The sequence below is a fragment of the Haemorhous mexicanus genome, chromosome 38 (genome assembly GCF_027477595.1).
Source record: "Haemorhous mexicanus isolate bHaeMex1 chromosome 38, bHaeMex1.pri, whole genome shotgun sequence".
NCBI classification, from domain to species: Eukaryota; Metazoa; Chordata; class Aves; order Passeriformes; family Fringillidae; genus Haemorhous; species Haemorhous mexicanus.
Genome location: NC_082378.1, coordinates 197,196 through 213,930, shown reverse-complemented (window position 1 = coordinate 213,930; position 16,735 = coordinate 197,196). Strand labels below are relative to the sequence as shown.

Here is a 16,735-nt window from a genome sequence, read left to right as displayed (position 1 = left end):
CCAGTCCATACCGGTTTATACTGGTTGTGACTGGTCCATACTGGTTTATACTGGTTGTGACTGGCGCGTGGGCCCGCAGGCAGCATCGCCAAGCGGCTGAGCCAGACTGGTCCATACTGGTTTATACTGGTCCGTACCACTCCATACTTGTTTATACCAGTCCATACTGGTCCATACCGGTTTATACTGGTCCGTACTGGTTCTGACTGGCGCGTGGCCCCGCAGGCAGCATCGCCAAGCGGCTGAGCCATACTGGTTCATACTGGTCCATACTGGTTTATACTGGTCCATACTGGCTCATGTGGGTCCATAGTGGGTTATACCGGTCTGTACTGGTCCATACTGGTTTATACTGGTTTATATTGGTTGTGACTGGCGCGTGGGCCCGCAGGCAGCATCGCCAAGTGCCTGAGCCAGACTGGTTCATACTGGTCCATACTGGTTCATGTGGGTCCATAGTGGGTTATACCGGTCCGTACTGGTCCGTACCGGTCCATACCGGTTTATACTGGTCCATACTGGTTTATACTGGTTTATACTGGTTCTGACTGGCGCGTGGCCCCGCAGGCAGCATCGCCAAGCCGCTGAGCCAGACTGGTTTATACTGGTCCATACTGGTTCATGTGGGTCCATAGTGGGTTATACCGGTCTGTACCGGTCCATACTGGTTTATACCGGTTCATACTGGTTTATACTGGTTTATACTGGTTGTGACTGGCGCGTGCCCCCTCAGGCAGCATCGCCAAGCGGCTGAGCCATACTGGTCCATACTGGTTCATACTGGTCCATACTGGTTCATGTGGGTCCATAGTGGGTTATACCAGTCCGTACCGGTTTATACTGGTCCATACTGGTTTATACTGGTTTATACTGGTTTATACTGGTTCTGACTGGCGCGTGGCCCCACAGGCAGCATCGCCAAGCGCCTGAGCCAGACTGGTTCATACTGGTCTGTACTGATCCATACTGGTTTATAGTGGTCCATAGTGGTCCATACCGGTTCTAACTGGTCCGTACTGGTCCATACCGGTTCAAACTGGTTTATACTGGTCCGTACTGGTTGTGACTGGCGCGCGGCCCCGCAGGCAGCATCGCCAAGCGGCTGAGCCAGACTGGTTCATACTGGTCCATACTGGTTCACACTGGTCCATAGTGGGTTATACCAGTCCGTACCGGTTTATACTGGTCCATACTGGTTCATACTGGTCCATACTGGTTCTGCCTGGCGCGTGGGCCCGCAGGCAGCATCGCCAAGCGGCTGAGCCAGACTGGTCCATACTGGTCCATACTGGTTCATGTGGGTCCATAGTGGGTTATACCAGTCCGTACTGGTCCGTACTGGTCCGTACTGGTCCATACCGGTTTATACTGGTTTATACTGGTTTATACTGGTTGTGACTGGCGCGTGGCCCCTCAGGCAGCATCGCCAAGCGGCTGAGCTCGGTGGGCGCCGAGAACACGGAGGAGAACCGGCGCTGGTACCGGCAGCTGCTGTTCACGGCCGACAAGCGCGTGGAGCCGTGCATCGGCGGCGTCATCCTCTTCCACGAGACCATGTACCAGAAGGCCGACGACGGGCGCCCCTTCCCGCAGGTCATCCGCGACAAGGGCGCCCTGGTGGGCATCAAGGTGGGACACTGGGGACATTGGGGACATCCAGGGGACATCGGGGACATCCCGGACATCAGGGGGACTGGGGGGTGCTGGGTGCTCCTCGAGTTGGGTCAACCGTGGGGAGGTGGGAGCCACATCTGAGGGGGGTTCAGAGGGTGAGGGGGACATGTTTGGGGTCTTTGGGGTGTTGGGGACACCTTGGGGACATTGAGGGGACATCGGGGACATTGAGGGGACATCGGGGGGACTTGGGGGTGTGAGGGGAGTTGGGTGTTCCTCAAGTTGGATCGACCGTGGGGAGGTGGGAGCCACATCTGAGGGGGTTCAGAGTGTGAGGGGGACATGTTTGGGGACATTGGGGACACCTTGGGGACATTGGGGACACCTTGGGGACATCAGGAACATCGGGGGGACTTGGGGGTGTGAGAGGTGTTGGGTGCTCCTTGAGTTGGATCGACCGTGGGGAGGTGGGAGCCACAATCTGAGGGGGGTTCAGAGGGTGAGGGGGGCATGGTTGGGGTCTTTGGGGCGTTGGGGACACCTTGGGGACATTGGGGACACCTTGGGGACATTGGGGACATTGAGGGGTCTTGGGGACATTGAGGGGACTTGGGGGTGTGAGAGGTGCTGGGTGTTCCTCGAGTTGGATCGACCATGGAGAGATGGGAGCCACATCTGAGGGGGGTTCAGAGGGTGAGGGGGACATGTTTGGGGACATTGGGGACACCTCGGGGACATTGAGGGGACATCGGGGACATCGGGGGGTCTGAGGGGTGCTGGGTGCTCCTCGAGTTGGATCGACCGTGGGGAGGTGGGAGCCACATCTGAGGGGGTTCAGAGGGTGAGGGGGGCATGGTTGGGGTCTTTGGGGTGTTGGGGACATTGGGGACACCTTGGGGACACCTTGGGGACACCTCGGGGACATCGGGGACATCGAGGGGACATCCCAGACATCGGGGGGTCTGAGAGGTGCTGGGTGTTCCTCGAGTTGGGTCAAGCACGGGGAGGTGGGAGCCACATCTGAGGGGGGTTCAGAGGGTGGGGTGGGGACACTTTGGGGACATTTGGAGTCTTTAGGGCATTGGGGACACCTCGGGGACATTGGGGTCACCTTGGGGACATTGGGGACACCCTGGGGACATTGGGGACATTGAGGGGTCTTGGGGGCGTTGGGTGTTCCTTGAGTTGGGTCGACCGTGGGGAGGTGGGAGCCACATCTGAGGGGGGTTCAGAGGGTGGGGTGGGGACACCTTGGGGACATCAGGGACACTTTGGGGACTTCAGGGGACATTTGGGGACACGCTGGTGTCCCCTGCTGTCCCCCATGACCGTGTCACTGTCCCCCAGGTGGACAAGGGCGTGGTGCCCCTGGCTGGCACCAACGGCGAGACTACGACCCAGGGTGAGTGACAGCCCTGTCCCCAAGGCCACCGCCGTGTCCCCAAGGCCACCACCGTGTCCCCAGTGCCACCACCGTGTCCCCAGTGCCACCACTGTGTCCCTGTCCCTGTCACAGCCATGTCCCCAGTGCCACCGCCGTGTCCCCAGTGCCACCACTCTGTCCCTGTCCCTGTCCCAGCCATGTCCCCAAGGCCATCGTGGTGTCCCTGATGCCACCATGGTGTCCCTGTCCCTGCCACCACCGTGTCCCTGGTGCCAGCACCATGTTCCTGGTGCCACCACTGTGTCCCCATCCCTGTCACAGCCCTGTCCCCAAGGGCACCTCTGTGTCCCTGTCACCACCGTGCTGTCCCCATCCCTGTCACCCCCATGTCCTTGTCCTTGTCACAGCCGTGTCCCCAGTGCCACCGCTGTGTCCCTGATGCCGCCACGGTGTCCCCATCCCTGTGTCACCACCATGTCCCCAAGGCCACCACGGTGTCCCTGTCCCTGTCACAGCTGTGTCCGTGTCACCGCTGTGTCCCCAATGCCACTCCAATGTCGCTGTCTCTGTCACCACCATGTCCCCAGTGCCACCTCTGTGTCCCTGTCCCTGCTGTGTCCCCAATGCCACCCGTGTGTCTCTGTCATAGCCATGTCCCCATCCCTGTCACAGCCGTGTCCCCGATGCCACCGCAGTGTCCCCATCCCTGTGTCACCCTCCCAGCCCAGCCCGGGCCACCACAGGGTCCCGTGTCCCTCATGTCCCCCGCTGTCCCCTGATGTCCCCCCGCAATGCTCCATGTCCCCAATGTCCCCAGTGTCCCCAGTGTCCCCAAATGTCCCCAGTGTCCCCAGTGTCCCCAGGGCTGGACAGGCTCATGGAGCTCCCTCAGTGCCCTGTGTCCCCTGTCCCACCAATGTCCCCTGTGTCCCCAAATGTCCCCAGTGTCCCCAACACTCTCCAGGTCCTCCATGACCACAATGTCCCCAATGTCCCCAGTGTCCCCAATGTCCCCAGTGTCCCCAGTGTCCCCAATGTCCCCAATGTCCCCAGTGTCCCCAGTGTCCCCATCGTGTCCCCCATGTCCCCAATGTCCCCAATGTCCCCAATGTCCCCAGTGTCCCCAGTGTCCCCAATGTCCCCAGTGTCCCCAATGTCCCCAATGTCCCCAGTGTCCCCAGTGTCCCCAGTGTCCCCAATGTCCCCAATGTCCCCAATGTCCCCAATGTCCCCAGTGTCCCTGCTGTCCCCAGTGTCCCCAATGTCCCCAATGTCCCCGATGCTGTCCCCAGGGCTGGACGGGCTGATGGAGCGCTGTGCCCAGTACAAGAAGGACGGCGCTGACTTTGCCAAGTGTCGCTGTGTCCCCAGTGTCCCCAGTGTCCCCGATGTCCCCAATGTCCCCAGTGTCCCCAATGTCCCCGATGTCCCCAATGCTGTCCCCAGGGCTGGACGGGCTGATGGAGCGCTGTGCCCAGTACAAGAAGGACGGCGCTGACTTTGCCAAGTGGCGCTGTGTCCCCAGTGTCCCCAGTGTCCCCAATGTCCCCAATGTCCCCAATGTCCCCAATGTCCCCGATGTCCCCAATGTCCCCGATGATGTCCCCAGGGCTGGACGGGCTGATGGAGCGCTGTGCCCAGTACAAGAAGGACGGCGCTGACTTTGCCAAGTGGCGCTGCGTGCTGAAGATCACGCCGCACACGCCCACGCGCCTCGCCGTCATGGAGAACGCCAACGTCCTGGCGCGCTACGCCAGCATCTGCCAGCAGGTCAGCCCCGGGCCACACCTGTCCCCAGGTGTCCCCAGCCTGGCCCCAGCGTGGGGGGCTTGAAGGGAGGTGGCTGGGTGCGGGGTGGTGGCATTTGGGAGGGGTTTGGTGGCAGCTGGGAGGGGGTTTGGTGGTACTTAGAGAGGGTTTGGTGGCACCTCAGGGGGTTTGGTGGCACTTAGAGAGGGTTTGGTGGCACTTAGAGACAGTTTGGTGGCATCTGGAGAGGGTTTGGTGACACCTCAGAGAGTTTGGTGACATCTGGAGAGGGTTTGGTGACATCTAGAGAGGGTTTGGTGACACCTCAGGGGGTTTGGTGGCATCTGGAGAGGGTTTAGTGACACTTAGAGAGGGTTTGGTGGCACCTCAGGGGGTTTGGTGTCATCTAGATGGGGTTTGGTGGCACTTAGAGAGGGCTTGGTGGCATCTGGAGAGGGTTTGGTGACACCTAGGGATGGTTTGGTGGCATCTGGAGAGGGTTTGGTGACACTTAGGGATGGTTTGGTGACACTTAGAGAGGGTTTGGTGGCATCTGGAGAGGGTTTGGTGGCATCTGGAGGGGGTTTGGGGACACCAGGAGGTGACTCAAGTCCATGGAGAACGCCAACGTCCTGGCGCGCTACGCCAGCGTCTGCCAGCAGGTCAGCCCCGGGCCACACCTGTCCCCAGGTGTCCCCAGCCTGGCCCCAGCGTGGGGGGAGGGAGCTGCAGGGGAGGTGACACCAAGAGGTGGCATCTGGACAGGGTTTGGTGACACTTAGATGGGGTTTGGTGGCACCTGGAGAGGGTTTAGTGACACCTCAGGGGGTTTGGTGGCATCTAGATGGGGTTTGGTGGCACTTAGAGAGGGTTTGGTGGCATCTAGAAAGGGTTTGGTGACACTTAGGGATGGTTTGGTGGCACCTGGAGAGGGTTTAGTGACACCTAGGGATGGTTTGGTGGCAGCTGGAGAGGGTTTGGTGGCACTTAGAGAGGGTTTGGTGACATCTGGAAGGGGTTTGGTGACATCTGGAGGGGGTTTGGTGGCACTTAGAGAGGGTTTGGTGGCACCTCAGGGGGTTTGGTGGCACTTAGAGAGGGTTTGGTGGCATCTGGAGAGGGTTTGGGGACACCTCAGGGGGTTTGGTGGCACCTCGACAGGGTTTAGTGACACTTAGAAATGGTTTGGTGGCACTTAGAGAGGGTTTGGTGGCATCTGGAGAGGGTTTGGGGACACCAGGAGGTGACTCGCCGTCATGGAGAACGCCAACGTCCTGGCGCGCTACGCCAGCATCTGCCAGCAGCTCAGCCCCGGGCCACACCTGTCCCCAGGTGTCCCCAGCCTGGCCCCAGCGTGCGGGGGTTGAATGGAGGTGGCTGGGTGCGGGGTGGTGGCATTTGGGAGGGGTTTGGTGGCAGCTGGAGAGGGTTTGGTGACATCTGGAGAGGGTTTGGTGGCATCTGGAGAGGGTTTGGTGACACTTAGAGAGGGTTTGGTGGCACCTCAGGGGGTTTGGTGGCACCTGGAGAGGGTTTGGTGACATCTAGAGAGGGTTTGGTGACACTTAGAGAGGGTTTGGTGGTACTTAGAGAGGGTTTGGTCCATCTAGAGAGGGTTTGGTGACATTTGGAGGGGGTTTGGTGGCACCTGGAGAGGGTTTAGTGACACCTCAGAGGGTTTGGTGGCACCTGGAGAGGGTTTGGTGGCACTTAGAGAGGGTTTGGTGGCATCTGGAGCGGGTTTGGTGACACCTCAGGAGGTTTGGTGGCATCTGGAGAGGGTTTGGTGACACTTAGGGATGGTTTGGTGGCAGCTGGAGAGGGTTTGGTGGCAGCTGGAGAGGGTTTGGTGGCAGCTGGAGAGGGTTTGGTGGCAGCTGGAGAGGGTTTGGTGGCACTTAGAGAGGGTTTGGTGGCAGCTGGAGAGGGTTTGGTGGCACTTAGAGAGGGTTTGGTGGCATCTGGAAGGGGTTTGGTCCATCTGGAGAGGGTTTGGTGACACCTCAGGGGGTTTGGTGGCATCTGGAGAGGGTTTGGTGACACCTAGAGATGGTTTGGTGGCATCTGGAGAGGGTTTGGGGACACCAGGAGGTGACTCAAGTCCATGGAGAACGCCAACGTCCTGGCGCGCTACGCCAGCATCTGCCAGCAGGTCAGCCCCGGGCCACACCTGTCCCCAGGTGTTCCCAGCCTGGCCCCAGCGTGCGGGGAGGGAGCTGCAGGGGAGGTGACACCAAGAGGTGGCATCTGGACAGGGTTTGGTGGCACTTAGAGAGGGTTTGGTGACACCTGGAGAGGGTTTGGTGACACCTCAGGGGGTTTGGTGGCATCTAGATGGGGTTTGGTGGCACTTAGATGGGGTTTGGTGGCACCTCAGGGGGTTTGGTGGCAGCTGGAGAGGGTTTGGTGGCATCTGGAGAGGGTTTGGTGGCACTTAGAGAGGGTTTGGTGGCATCTGGAGAGGGTTTGGTGACACTTAGAGAGGGTTTGGGGACACTTAGATGGGGTTTGGTGGCACCTGGAGAGGGTTTGGGGACACCAGGAGGTGACTCAAGTCCATGGAGAACGCCAACGTCCTGGCGCGCTACGCCAGCATCTGCCAGCAGGTCAGCCCCGGGCCACACCTGTCCCCAGGTGTCCCCAGCCTGGCCCCAGCGTGGGGGGGATTGAAGGGAGGTGGCTGGGTGCGGGGTGGTGGCACTTGGGAGGGGTTTGGTGGCAGCTGGAGAGGGTTTGGTGGCATCTGGAGAGGGTTTGGTGGCACTTAGAGAGGGTTTGGTGGCACTTAGAGAGGGTTTGGTGGCACTTAGAGACAGTTTGGTGGCATCTGGAGAGGGTTTGGTGACACCTCAGAGGGTTTGGTGACACTTAGAGAGGGTTTGGTGACATTTGGAGAGGGTTTGGTGACACTTAGGGATGGTTTGGTGGCATCTGGAGAGGGTTTGGTGGCACTTAGAGAGGGTTTGGTGACACTTAGAGAGGGTTTGGGGACACCAGGAGGGGGTTTGGTGACACCTCAGGGGGTTTGGTGGCACTTAGAGAGGGTTTGGTGACACCTCAGTGCCCTTGGCTCCCCTCCTACTGTCCCCACGTGTCCCCTGTGCCTTCCCCGATGTCCCCTCCCCGTGTCCCCAATGTCCCCAGTGTCCCCAGTGTCTGACGTGTCCCCGATGTTGTCCCCAGTGTCCCCAGTGTCCCCCTGGCTCACGTGTCCCCGATGTCCCCAGAACGGCATTGTCCCCATCGTGTCCCCAATGTCCCCAATGATGTCCCCACTGATGTCCCCAATGATGTCCCCGATGTCCCCAGAACGGCATTGTCCCCATCGTGTCCCCAATGTCCCCAATGTCCCCACTGATGTCCCCAATGATGTCCCCAGAACGGCATTGTCCCCATCGTGGAGCCCGAGATCCTCCCGGACGGTGACCACGACCTCAAGACGTGCCAGTACGTCACCGAGAAGGTCAGTGCCACCGCCGTGTCCCCAAGGGTCCCCAGGGTCCCCAGGGGGCCCTGAGTCCTCACTGTGCGGGGTGACACCGGGAGGTGGCACCTGGACAGGGCGTGGTGGCACCTGGAGGGGGTTTGGTGACACCTGGACAGGGCGTGGTGGCACCTGGAGGGGGTTTGGTGACATCTGAGGGGGGGTTGGTGACACCTGGAGGGGGTTTGGTGACACCTGGACAGGGGTTGGTGACACCTGGAGGGGGGTTGGTGACATCTGAGGGGGGGTTGGTGACATCTGAGGGGGTTTGGTGACACCTGGGGGGGGGTTGGTGACATCTGAGGGGGGTTGGTGACATCTGAGGGGGTTTGGGGACATCTGAGGGGGGGTTGGTGACATCTGAGGGGGGGTTGGTGACATCTGAGGGGGTTTGGTGACATCTGAGGGGGTTTGGTGGCACCTGGAGGGGGTTTGGTGACATCTGAGGGGGTTTGGTGACATCTGAGGGGGGTTGGTGGCACCTGGGTGGCTTTGAGACCCCTCCTGGTGTCCCCAACCTGTCCTGTTGTCATTTCCTGGTGTCCTCTGGTGGTTGGTGACACCAGGAGGTGGCACCTGGGTGGCTTTGAGTCACCTCCCGGTGTCCCCAAGGTGTCCCAGGGTGGGGGGAGGGCTCCAAGGGGGAGGTGACACCAAGAGGTGGCACCTGAACAGGGGGTGGTGGCACCTGGTGGGGTTTGGTGGCACCTGGAGGGGGTTTGGTGACATCTGGGGGGGTTTGGTGACACCTGGACTGGGGGTGGTGACACCTGGAGGGGGTTTGGTGACATCTGGGGGGGTTTGGTGGCACCTGGACAGGGGGTGGTGACACCTGGCGTGTCCCCAGCGCTGTCCCTGATGTCCCTGGTCTGTCCCCAATGTCACCAGCGCTGTCCCCAGGTGCTGGCAGTCGTGTCCAAAGCCCTCAGTGTCCCAAATGTCCCCAGTGATGTCCCCAGTGTCCCCACCAGGTGCTGGCCGCGGTGTACAAGGCGCTCAGTGTCCCCAATGTCCCCAGTGATGTCCCCAATGTCCCCATGATGTCCCCAATGATGTCCCCAATGTCCCCAGGTGCTGGCAGCCGTGTACAAGGCGCTCAGTGACCACCACGTGTGCCTGGAGGGGACACCAGTGATGTCCCCAATGTCCCCAATGTCCCCAGGTGCAGGCAGCCGTGTCCAAAGCCCTCAGTGTCCCAAATGTCCCCAGTGATGTCCCCAATGTCCCCAATGTCCCCAGGTGCTGGCAGCCGTGTACAAAGCCCTCAGTGTCCCAGATGTCCCCAGTGATGTCCCCAGTGATGTCCCCAATGATGTCCCCAATGATGTCCCCAGGTGCTGGCCGCGGTGTACAAGGCGCTCAGTGACCACCACGTGTACCTGGAGGGGACACCAGTGATGTCCCCAGTGATGTCCCCAATGATGTCCCCAATGATGTCCCCAGTGATGTCCCCAATGTCCCCAATGTCCCCAGGTCCTGGCAGCCGTGTCCAAAGCCCTCAGTGTCCCCAGTGATGTCCCCAATGATGTCCCCAATGATGTCCCCAATGATGTCCCCAATGTCCCCAGGTGCTGGCCGCGGTGTACAAGGCGCTCAGTGACCACCACGTGTACCTGGAGGGGACACCAGTGATGTCACTAATGTCCCCAGTGATGTCCCCAATGATGTCCCCAATGTCCCCAATGTCCCCAGTGATGTCCCCAATGTCCCCTGTGATGTCCCCAGGTGCTGGCTGCCGTGTACAAGGCCCTCAGTGACCACCACGTGTACCTGGAGGGGACACCAATGGTGTCACTAATGTCCCCAATGATGTCCCCAATGTCCCCAATGATGTCCCCAATGATGTCCCCAATGATGTCCCCAATGTCCCCAATGTCCCCAGTGATGTCCCCAATGATGTCCCCAATGATGTCCCCAGGTGCTGGCCGCAGTGTACAAGGCGCTCAGTGACCACCACGTGTACCTGGAGGGGACACCAATGGTGTCACTAATGTCCCCAATGATGTCCCCAGTGATGTCCCCAATGTCCTCAATGTCCCCAGTGATGTCCCCAGTGTCCCCAATGATGTCCCCAATGATGTCCCCAGGTGCTGGCCGCGGTGTACAAAGCCCTCAGTGACCACCACGTGTACCTGGAGGGGACACCAATGATGTCACTAATGTCCCCATGATGTCCCCAGTGATGTCCCCAATGTCCCCATGATGTCCCCAGTGATGTCCCCAATGTCCCCATGATGTCCCCAATGTCCCCTATGATGTCCCCAGGTGCTGGCAGCCGTGTACAAGGCGCTCAGTGACCACCACGTGTACCTGGAGGGGACACTAGTGATGTCCCCAATGTCCCCAATGTCCCCAATGATGTCCCCAATGTCCCCAATGATGTCCCCAATGATGTTCCCAATGTCCCCAGTGATGTCCCCAATGTCCCCAATGATGTCCCCAATGTCCCCTGTGATGTCCCCAGGTGCTGGCCGCGGTGTACAAGGCGCTCAGTGACCACCACGTGTACCTGGAGGGGACACCAATGGTGTCACTAATGTCCCCAATGATGTCCCCAATGTCCCGATGATGTCCCCAATGATGTCCCCAATGTCCCCATGATGTCCCCAATGTCCCCAGGTGCTGGCAGCCGTGTACAAGGCGCTCAGTGACCACCACGTGTACCTGGAGGGGACACCAGTGATGTCCCCAATGATGTCCCCAATGTCCCCAATGATGTCCCCAATGTCCCCATGATGTCCCCAGTGATGTCCCCAATGTCCCCAGGTGCTGGCAGCCGTGTACAAGGCGCTCAGTGACCACCACGTGTACCTGGAGGGGACACCAATGATGTCCCCAATGTCCCCAATGTCCCCAGGTGCAGGCAGCTGTGTCCAAAGCCCTCAGTGTCCCAAATGTCCCCAGTGATGTCCCCAATGTCCCCAATGTCCCCAGGTGCTGGCAGCCGTGTACAAAGCCCTCAGTGTCCCAGATGTCCCCAGTGATGTCCCCAATGATGTCCCCAGGTGCTGGCCGCGGTGTACAAGGCCCTCAGTGACCACCACGTGTACCTGGAGGGGACACCAATGATGTCACTAATGTCCCCAGTGATGTCCCCAATGATGTCCCCAATGTCCCCAGGTGCTGGCCGCGGTGTACAAGGCGCTCAGTGACCACCACGTGTACCTGGAGGGGACACCAATGATGTCCCCAATGTCCCCAGTGATGTCCCCAGTGATGTCCCCAATGTCCTCAATGTCCCCTGTGATGTCCCCAATGTCCCCAATGATGTCCCCAATGATGTCCCCAGGTGCTGGCGGCGGTGTACAAGGCCCTCAGTGACCACCACGTGTGCCTGGAGGGGACACCAGTGATGTCCCCAATGTCCCCATGATGTCCCCAATGTCCCCTGTGATGTCCCCAGGTGCTGGCAGCCGTGTACAAGGCGCTCAGTGACCACCACGTGTACCTGGAGGGGACACCAGTGATGTCCCCAATGTCCCCATGATGTCCCCAATGTCCCCTGTGATGTCCCCAGGTGCTGGCCGCGGTGTACAAGGCGCTCAGTGACCACCACGTGTACCTGGAGGGGACACTGCTGAAGCCCAACATGGTGACAGGGGGACACGCCTGTGCCACCAAGTACAGCCCCGAGGAGATCGCCATGGCAACGGTGACCGCGCTGCGCAGGACAGTGCCACCCGCCGTGCCAGGTCAGTGTCATTGTCACCTGTGTGTCACTGTGTGTCACTGTGTGCCATGGCAGGACAGTGCCACCCGCCGTGCCAGGTCAGTGTCATTGTCACCTGTGTGTCACTGTCACTGTGTGCCATGGCAGGACAGTGCCACCCGCCGTGCCAGGTCAGTGTCATTGTCACCTGTGTGTCACTGTGTGTCACTGTGTGCCATGGCAGGACAGTGCCACCCGCCGTGCCAGGTCAGTGTCATTGTCACCTGTGTGTCACTGTGTCACTGTGTGCCATGGCAGGACAGTGCCACCCGCCGTGCCAGGTCAGTGTCATTGTCACCTGTGTGTCACTGTGTGTCACTGTGTGCCATGGCAACGGTGACCGCGCTGCGCAGGACAGTGCCACCCGCCGTGCCAGGTCAGTGTCATTGTCACCTGTGTGTCATTGTCACTGTGTGCCATGGCAGGACAGTGCCACCCGCCGTGTCAGGTCAGTGTCATTGTCACCTGTGTGTCATTGTCACTGTGTGCCATGGCAGGACAGTGCCACCCACCGTGCCAGGTCAGTGTCATTGTCACCTGTGTGTCACTGTGTGCCATGGCAGGACAGTGCCACCCGCCGTGCCAGGTCAGTGTCACTGTCACCTGTGTGTCACTGTCACTGTGTGCCATGGCAACGGTGACCGCGCTGCGCAGGACAGTGCCACCCGCCGTGCCAGGTCAGTGTCATTGTCACCTGTGTGTCACTGTGTGTCACTGTGTGCCATGGCAGGACAGTGCCACCCGCCGTGCCAGGTCAGTGTCATTGTCACCTGTGTGTCACTGTGTCACTGTGTGCCATGGCAGGACAGTGCCACCCGCCGTGCCAGGTCAGTGTCATTGTCACCTGTGTGTCACTGTGTGTCACTGTGTGCCATGGCAGGACAGTGCCACCCGCCGTGCCAGGTCAGTGTCATTGTCACCTGTGTGTCATTGTCACTGTCACTGTGTGCCATGGCAACGGTGACCGCGCTGCACAGGACAGTGCCACCTGCCGTGCCAGGTCAGTGTCATTGTCACCTGTGTGTCACTGTCACTGTCCCAGTGTCCCCAGTGTCCCTGAGCTGTGTCTGGGCTATCTGGCTGTCCCCAGGCTGATGTCACAGTGATGTCACAGTGATGTCACAGTGATGTCCCCATGTCCCCATGTCCCCCCAGGGATCACGTTCCTGTCAGGGCTCAGAGTGGGGGGGAGGTGTCACTGTCCCTCAGTGCCATCCATGGCTGTCCCCAATGTCCCCAGTGTCCCCAATGTCCCTGTGCCATTCCCGTGTCCCTGAGCCGTGTCTGGGCTCTCTGGCTGTCCCCTGGCTGATGTCACACTGATGTCACAGTGATGTCCCCATGTCCCCTCAGGGATCACGTTCCTGTCGGGGGGTCAGAGTGGGGAGGAGCCTCCCTGAACCTGAACGCCACCAACCGCTGTCCCCTGTGTCCCCAATGTCCCTGTGCCATTCCCGTGTCCCTGAGCCACCTGAGCTGTGTGTGGGCTCTCTGGCTGTCCCCTGACTGATGTCCCCTTGGTGTCCCCTCAGGGATCACGTTCCTGTCGGGGGGTCAGAGTGAGGAGGAGCCTCCCTGAACCTGAACGCCATCAACCGCTGTCCCCTGTGTCCCCAGTGTCCCTGTGCCATTCCCGTGTCCCTGAGCTGTGTCTGGGCTCTCTGGCTGTCCCCAGGCTGATGTCCCCATGTCCCCTCGATGTCCCCTCAGGGATCACGTTCCTGTCGGGGGGTCAGAGTGAGGAGGAGCCTCCATGAACCTGAACGCCATCAACCGCTGTCCCCTGTGTCCCCAGTGTCCCTGTGCCACTCCCGTGTCCCTGAGCTGTGTCTGGGCTAGCTGAGTGTCCCCAGGCTGATGTCACAGTGATGTCCCCATGTCCCCTCAGGGATCACGTTCCTGTCGGGGGGTCAGAGTGAGGAGGAGGCCTCCCTGAACCTGAACGCCACCAACCGCTGTCCCCTGTGTCCCCAGTGTCCCTGTGCCATTCCCGTGTCCCTGAGCTGTGTCTGGGCTATCTGGCTGTCCCCAGGCTGATGTCCCCATGTCCCCTCGATGTCCCCTCAGGGATCACGTTCCTGTCGGGGGGTCAGAGTGAGGAGGAGCCTCCCTGAACCTGAACGCCATCAACCGCTGTCCCCTGTGTCCCCAGTGTCCCTGTGCCATTCCCGTGTCCCTGAGCCATTCCTGCTTTATCCCAGTGTTCCCATGATGTCACACTGATGTCCCCATGTCCCCTCAGGGATCACGTTCCTGTCGGGGGGTCAGAGTGAGGAGGAGCCTCCCTGAACCTGAACGCCACCAACCGCTGTCCCCTGTGTCCCCAGTGTCCCTGTGCCATATCTCTGTCCCTGAGCTGTGTCTGTGCTCTCTGGCTGTCCCCAGGCTGATGTCACACTGATGTCCCCTCAGGGATCACGTTCCTGTCAGGGGGTCAGAGTGAGGAGGAGCCTCCCTGAACCTGAACGCCATCAACCGCTGTCCCCTGTGTCCCCAGTGTCCCTGTGCCATATCTCTGTCCCCGAGCCATTCCTGCTTTATCCCAGTGTTCCCATGATGTCACACTGATGTCCCCTCGATGTCCCCTCAGGGATCACGTTCCTGTCGGGGGGTCAGAGTGAGGAGGAGGCCTCTCTGAACCTGAACGCCATCAACCGCTGTCCCCTGCCGCGGCCCTGGGCGCTGACCTTCTCGTACGGGCGCGCGCTGCAGGCCTCGGCCCTCAAGGCCTGGGGGGGCAAGAAGGACAACACCAAGGTGGCCCAGGAGGAGTACGTCAAGAGAGCCCTGGTAGGTGGCACTTGGGGACATCGGGGACACCTTGGGGACATCAGGGTGGGCAGGAGAAGGGTTGGGGTGAGACCCATGGGGACATGAGGACAGGGACAGGGACAACACCAAGGTGGCCCAGGAGGAGCACGTCAAGAGAGCCCTGGTGGGTGGCACTTGGGGACATCGGGGACATCGGGGTGGGCAGGAGAATGGTTGGGGAGGGACACAGGGACAGGGACAGGGACAACACCAAGGTGGCCCAGGAGGAGCACGTCAAGAGAGCCCTGGTAGGTGGCACTTGGGGACATTGGGGACACCTCGGGGACATCAAGGTGGGCAGGAGAAGGGTTGGGGAGGGACCCGTGGGGACACAGGGACAGGGACAGGGACAACACCAAGGTGGCCCAGGAGGAGTACGTCAAGAGAGCCCTGGTGGGTGGCACTTGGGGACATTGGGGACACCTCGGGGGCATCAAGGTGGGCAGGAGAAGGGTTGGGGAGGGACAGAAGGAATGGGACAGGGACAGGGACAGGGACAGGGACAGGGACATCACCAAGGTGGCCCAGGAGGAGCACGTCAAGAGAGCCCTGGTAGGTGGCACCTGGGGACATTGGGGACACCTTGGGGACACCTTGGGTGGGCAGGAGAAGGGTTGGGGAGGGACACAAGGAATGGGACAGGGACAGGGACAGGGACAACACCAAGGTGGCCCAGGAGGAGTGCGTCAAGAGAGCCCTGGTGGGTGGCACTTGGGGACATTGGGGACACCTTGGGGACATCAGGGTGGGCAGGAGAAGGGTTGGGGTGAGACCCGTGGGGACACAGGGACAGGGACAGGGACAGGGACAGGGACATCACCAAGGTGGCCCAGGAGGAGCACGTCAAGAGAGCCCTGGTGGGTGGCACCTGGGGACACCTCGGGGACATTGAGGGACGTTGGGTGTTCCTTGAGTTGGGTTGACCACGGAGGGGTGGGAGCCACATCTGAGGGGGGTCACAGGGTCAGGTGGGGACATTTGGGGACATTTGGGGCCTTTAGGGCACTGGGGACACCTCAGGGACACCTTGGAGACACCTCGGGGACCCCCAGTGTCCCCAAGCCCCCCAGTGTCCCCAACACCCTGAGTGTCCCCAGTGTCCCCAACCCCCAGCTGTCCCCAACACCCTGAGTGTCCCCAATGTCCCCAAGGCCCCCAGTGACCCCAGTACCTCCAGTGTTCCCAGCTCCCCCCGACGTCCCTGCTGTCCCCAATGTCCCCAGTGTCCCCAGTGTCCCCAGCCCCCCTGATGTCCCTGCTGTCCCCGCTGTCCCCAAGGTCCCCAGTGTCCCCAACCCCCCCTGATGTCCCTGCTGTCCCCAATGTCCCCAAGGTCCCCAGTGTCCCCAACCCCCCCTGATGTCCCTGCTGTCCCCAATGTCCCCAGGCCAACTCCCTGGCGTGCCAGGGCAAGTACACCCCGAGTGGCACGGCGGGGGCGGCGGCCAGCGAGTCCCTGTTCGTGTCCAACCACGCCTACTGAGGGGACACCTGGACACCTGCTGGACACCTGCTGGACATCCGTGGACACCCCTGGACACCCCTGGACACCCCTGGACATCCATGGACACCTGCTGACCATCCCCTGGACATCCATGGACACCCCTGGACATCCATGGACACCTGCTGACCATCCCCTGGACACCTGCTGGACATCCATGGACACCCCTGGACATCCGTGGACACCCATGGACACCCATGGACACTGCTGACCATCCCCTGGATATCCATGGACACCCCTGGACATCCATGGACACTGCTGACCATCCCTTGGACACTGCTGACCATCCCCTGGACACCCATGGACATCCATGGACATCCGTGGACACCTGCTGACCATCCCCTGGACATCCATGGACACCCCTGGACATCCATGGACACCTGCTGACCATCCCCTGGACACCCATGGACACCCATGGACACCCCTGGACATCCGTGGACATCCATGGACACCCACTGACCATCCCCTGGACACCTGCTGACC

The 16,735-nt window shown here is 60.6% G+C and overlaps 1 protein-coding gene across 24 annotated transcripts in view; it reads left to right on the top strand.

Annotated features, from left to right (window-relative positions):
- The window catches only part of LOC132341324 (fructose-bisphosphate aldolase A), a 29,785-nt gene extending 13,342 nt beyond the window's left edge, over positions 1 to 16,443 (top strand). For 11 of the 24 annotated variants that reach the window (XM_059872787.1, XM_059872786.1, XM_059872791.1 and 8 more), the window contains 8 exons: positions 1,418 to 1,629; positions 2,962 to 3,016; positions 4,608 to 4,768; positions 8,127 to 8,210; positions 11,749 to 11,923; positions 11,977 to 12,316; positions 12,504 to 12,617; positions 13,294 to 13,466. In XM_059872787.1, coding sequence (XP_059728770.1) covers positions 1,418 to 1,629; positions 2,962 to 3,016; positions 4,608 to 4,768; positions 8,127 to 8,210; positions 11,749 to 11,923; positions 11,977 to 12,316; positions 12,504 to 12,617; positions 13,294 to 13,450 — 1,298 coding nt within the window. In that variant the 3' untranslated portion in view covers positions 13,451 to 13,466. The other 13 variants (XM_059872802.1, XM_059872793.1, XM_059872795.1 and 10 more) reach the window with 13 other exon arrangements.
- The last annotated feature ends 292 nt before the right edge of the window (positions 16,444 to 16,735 follow it).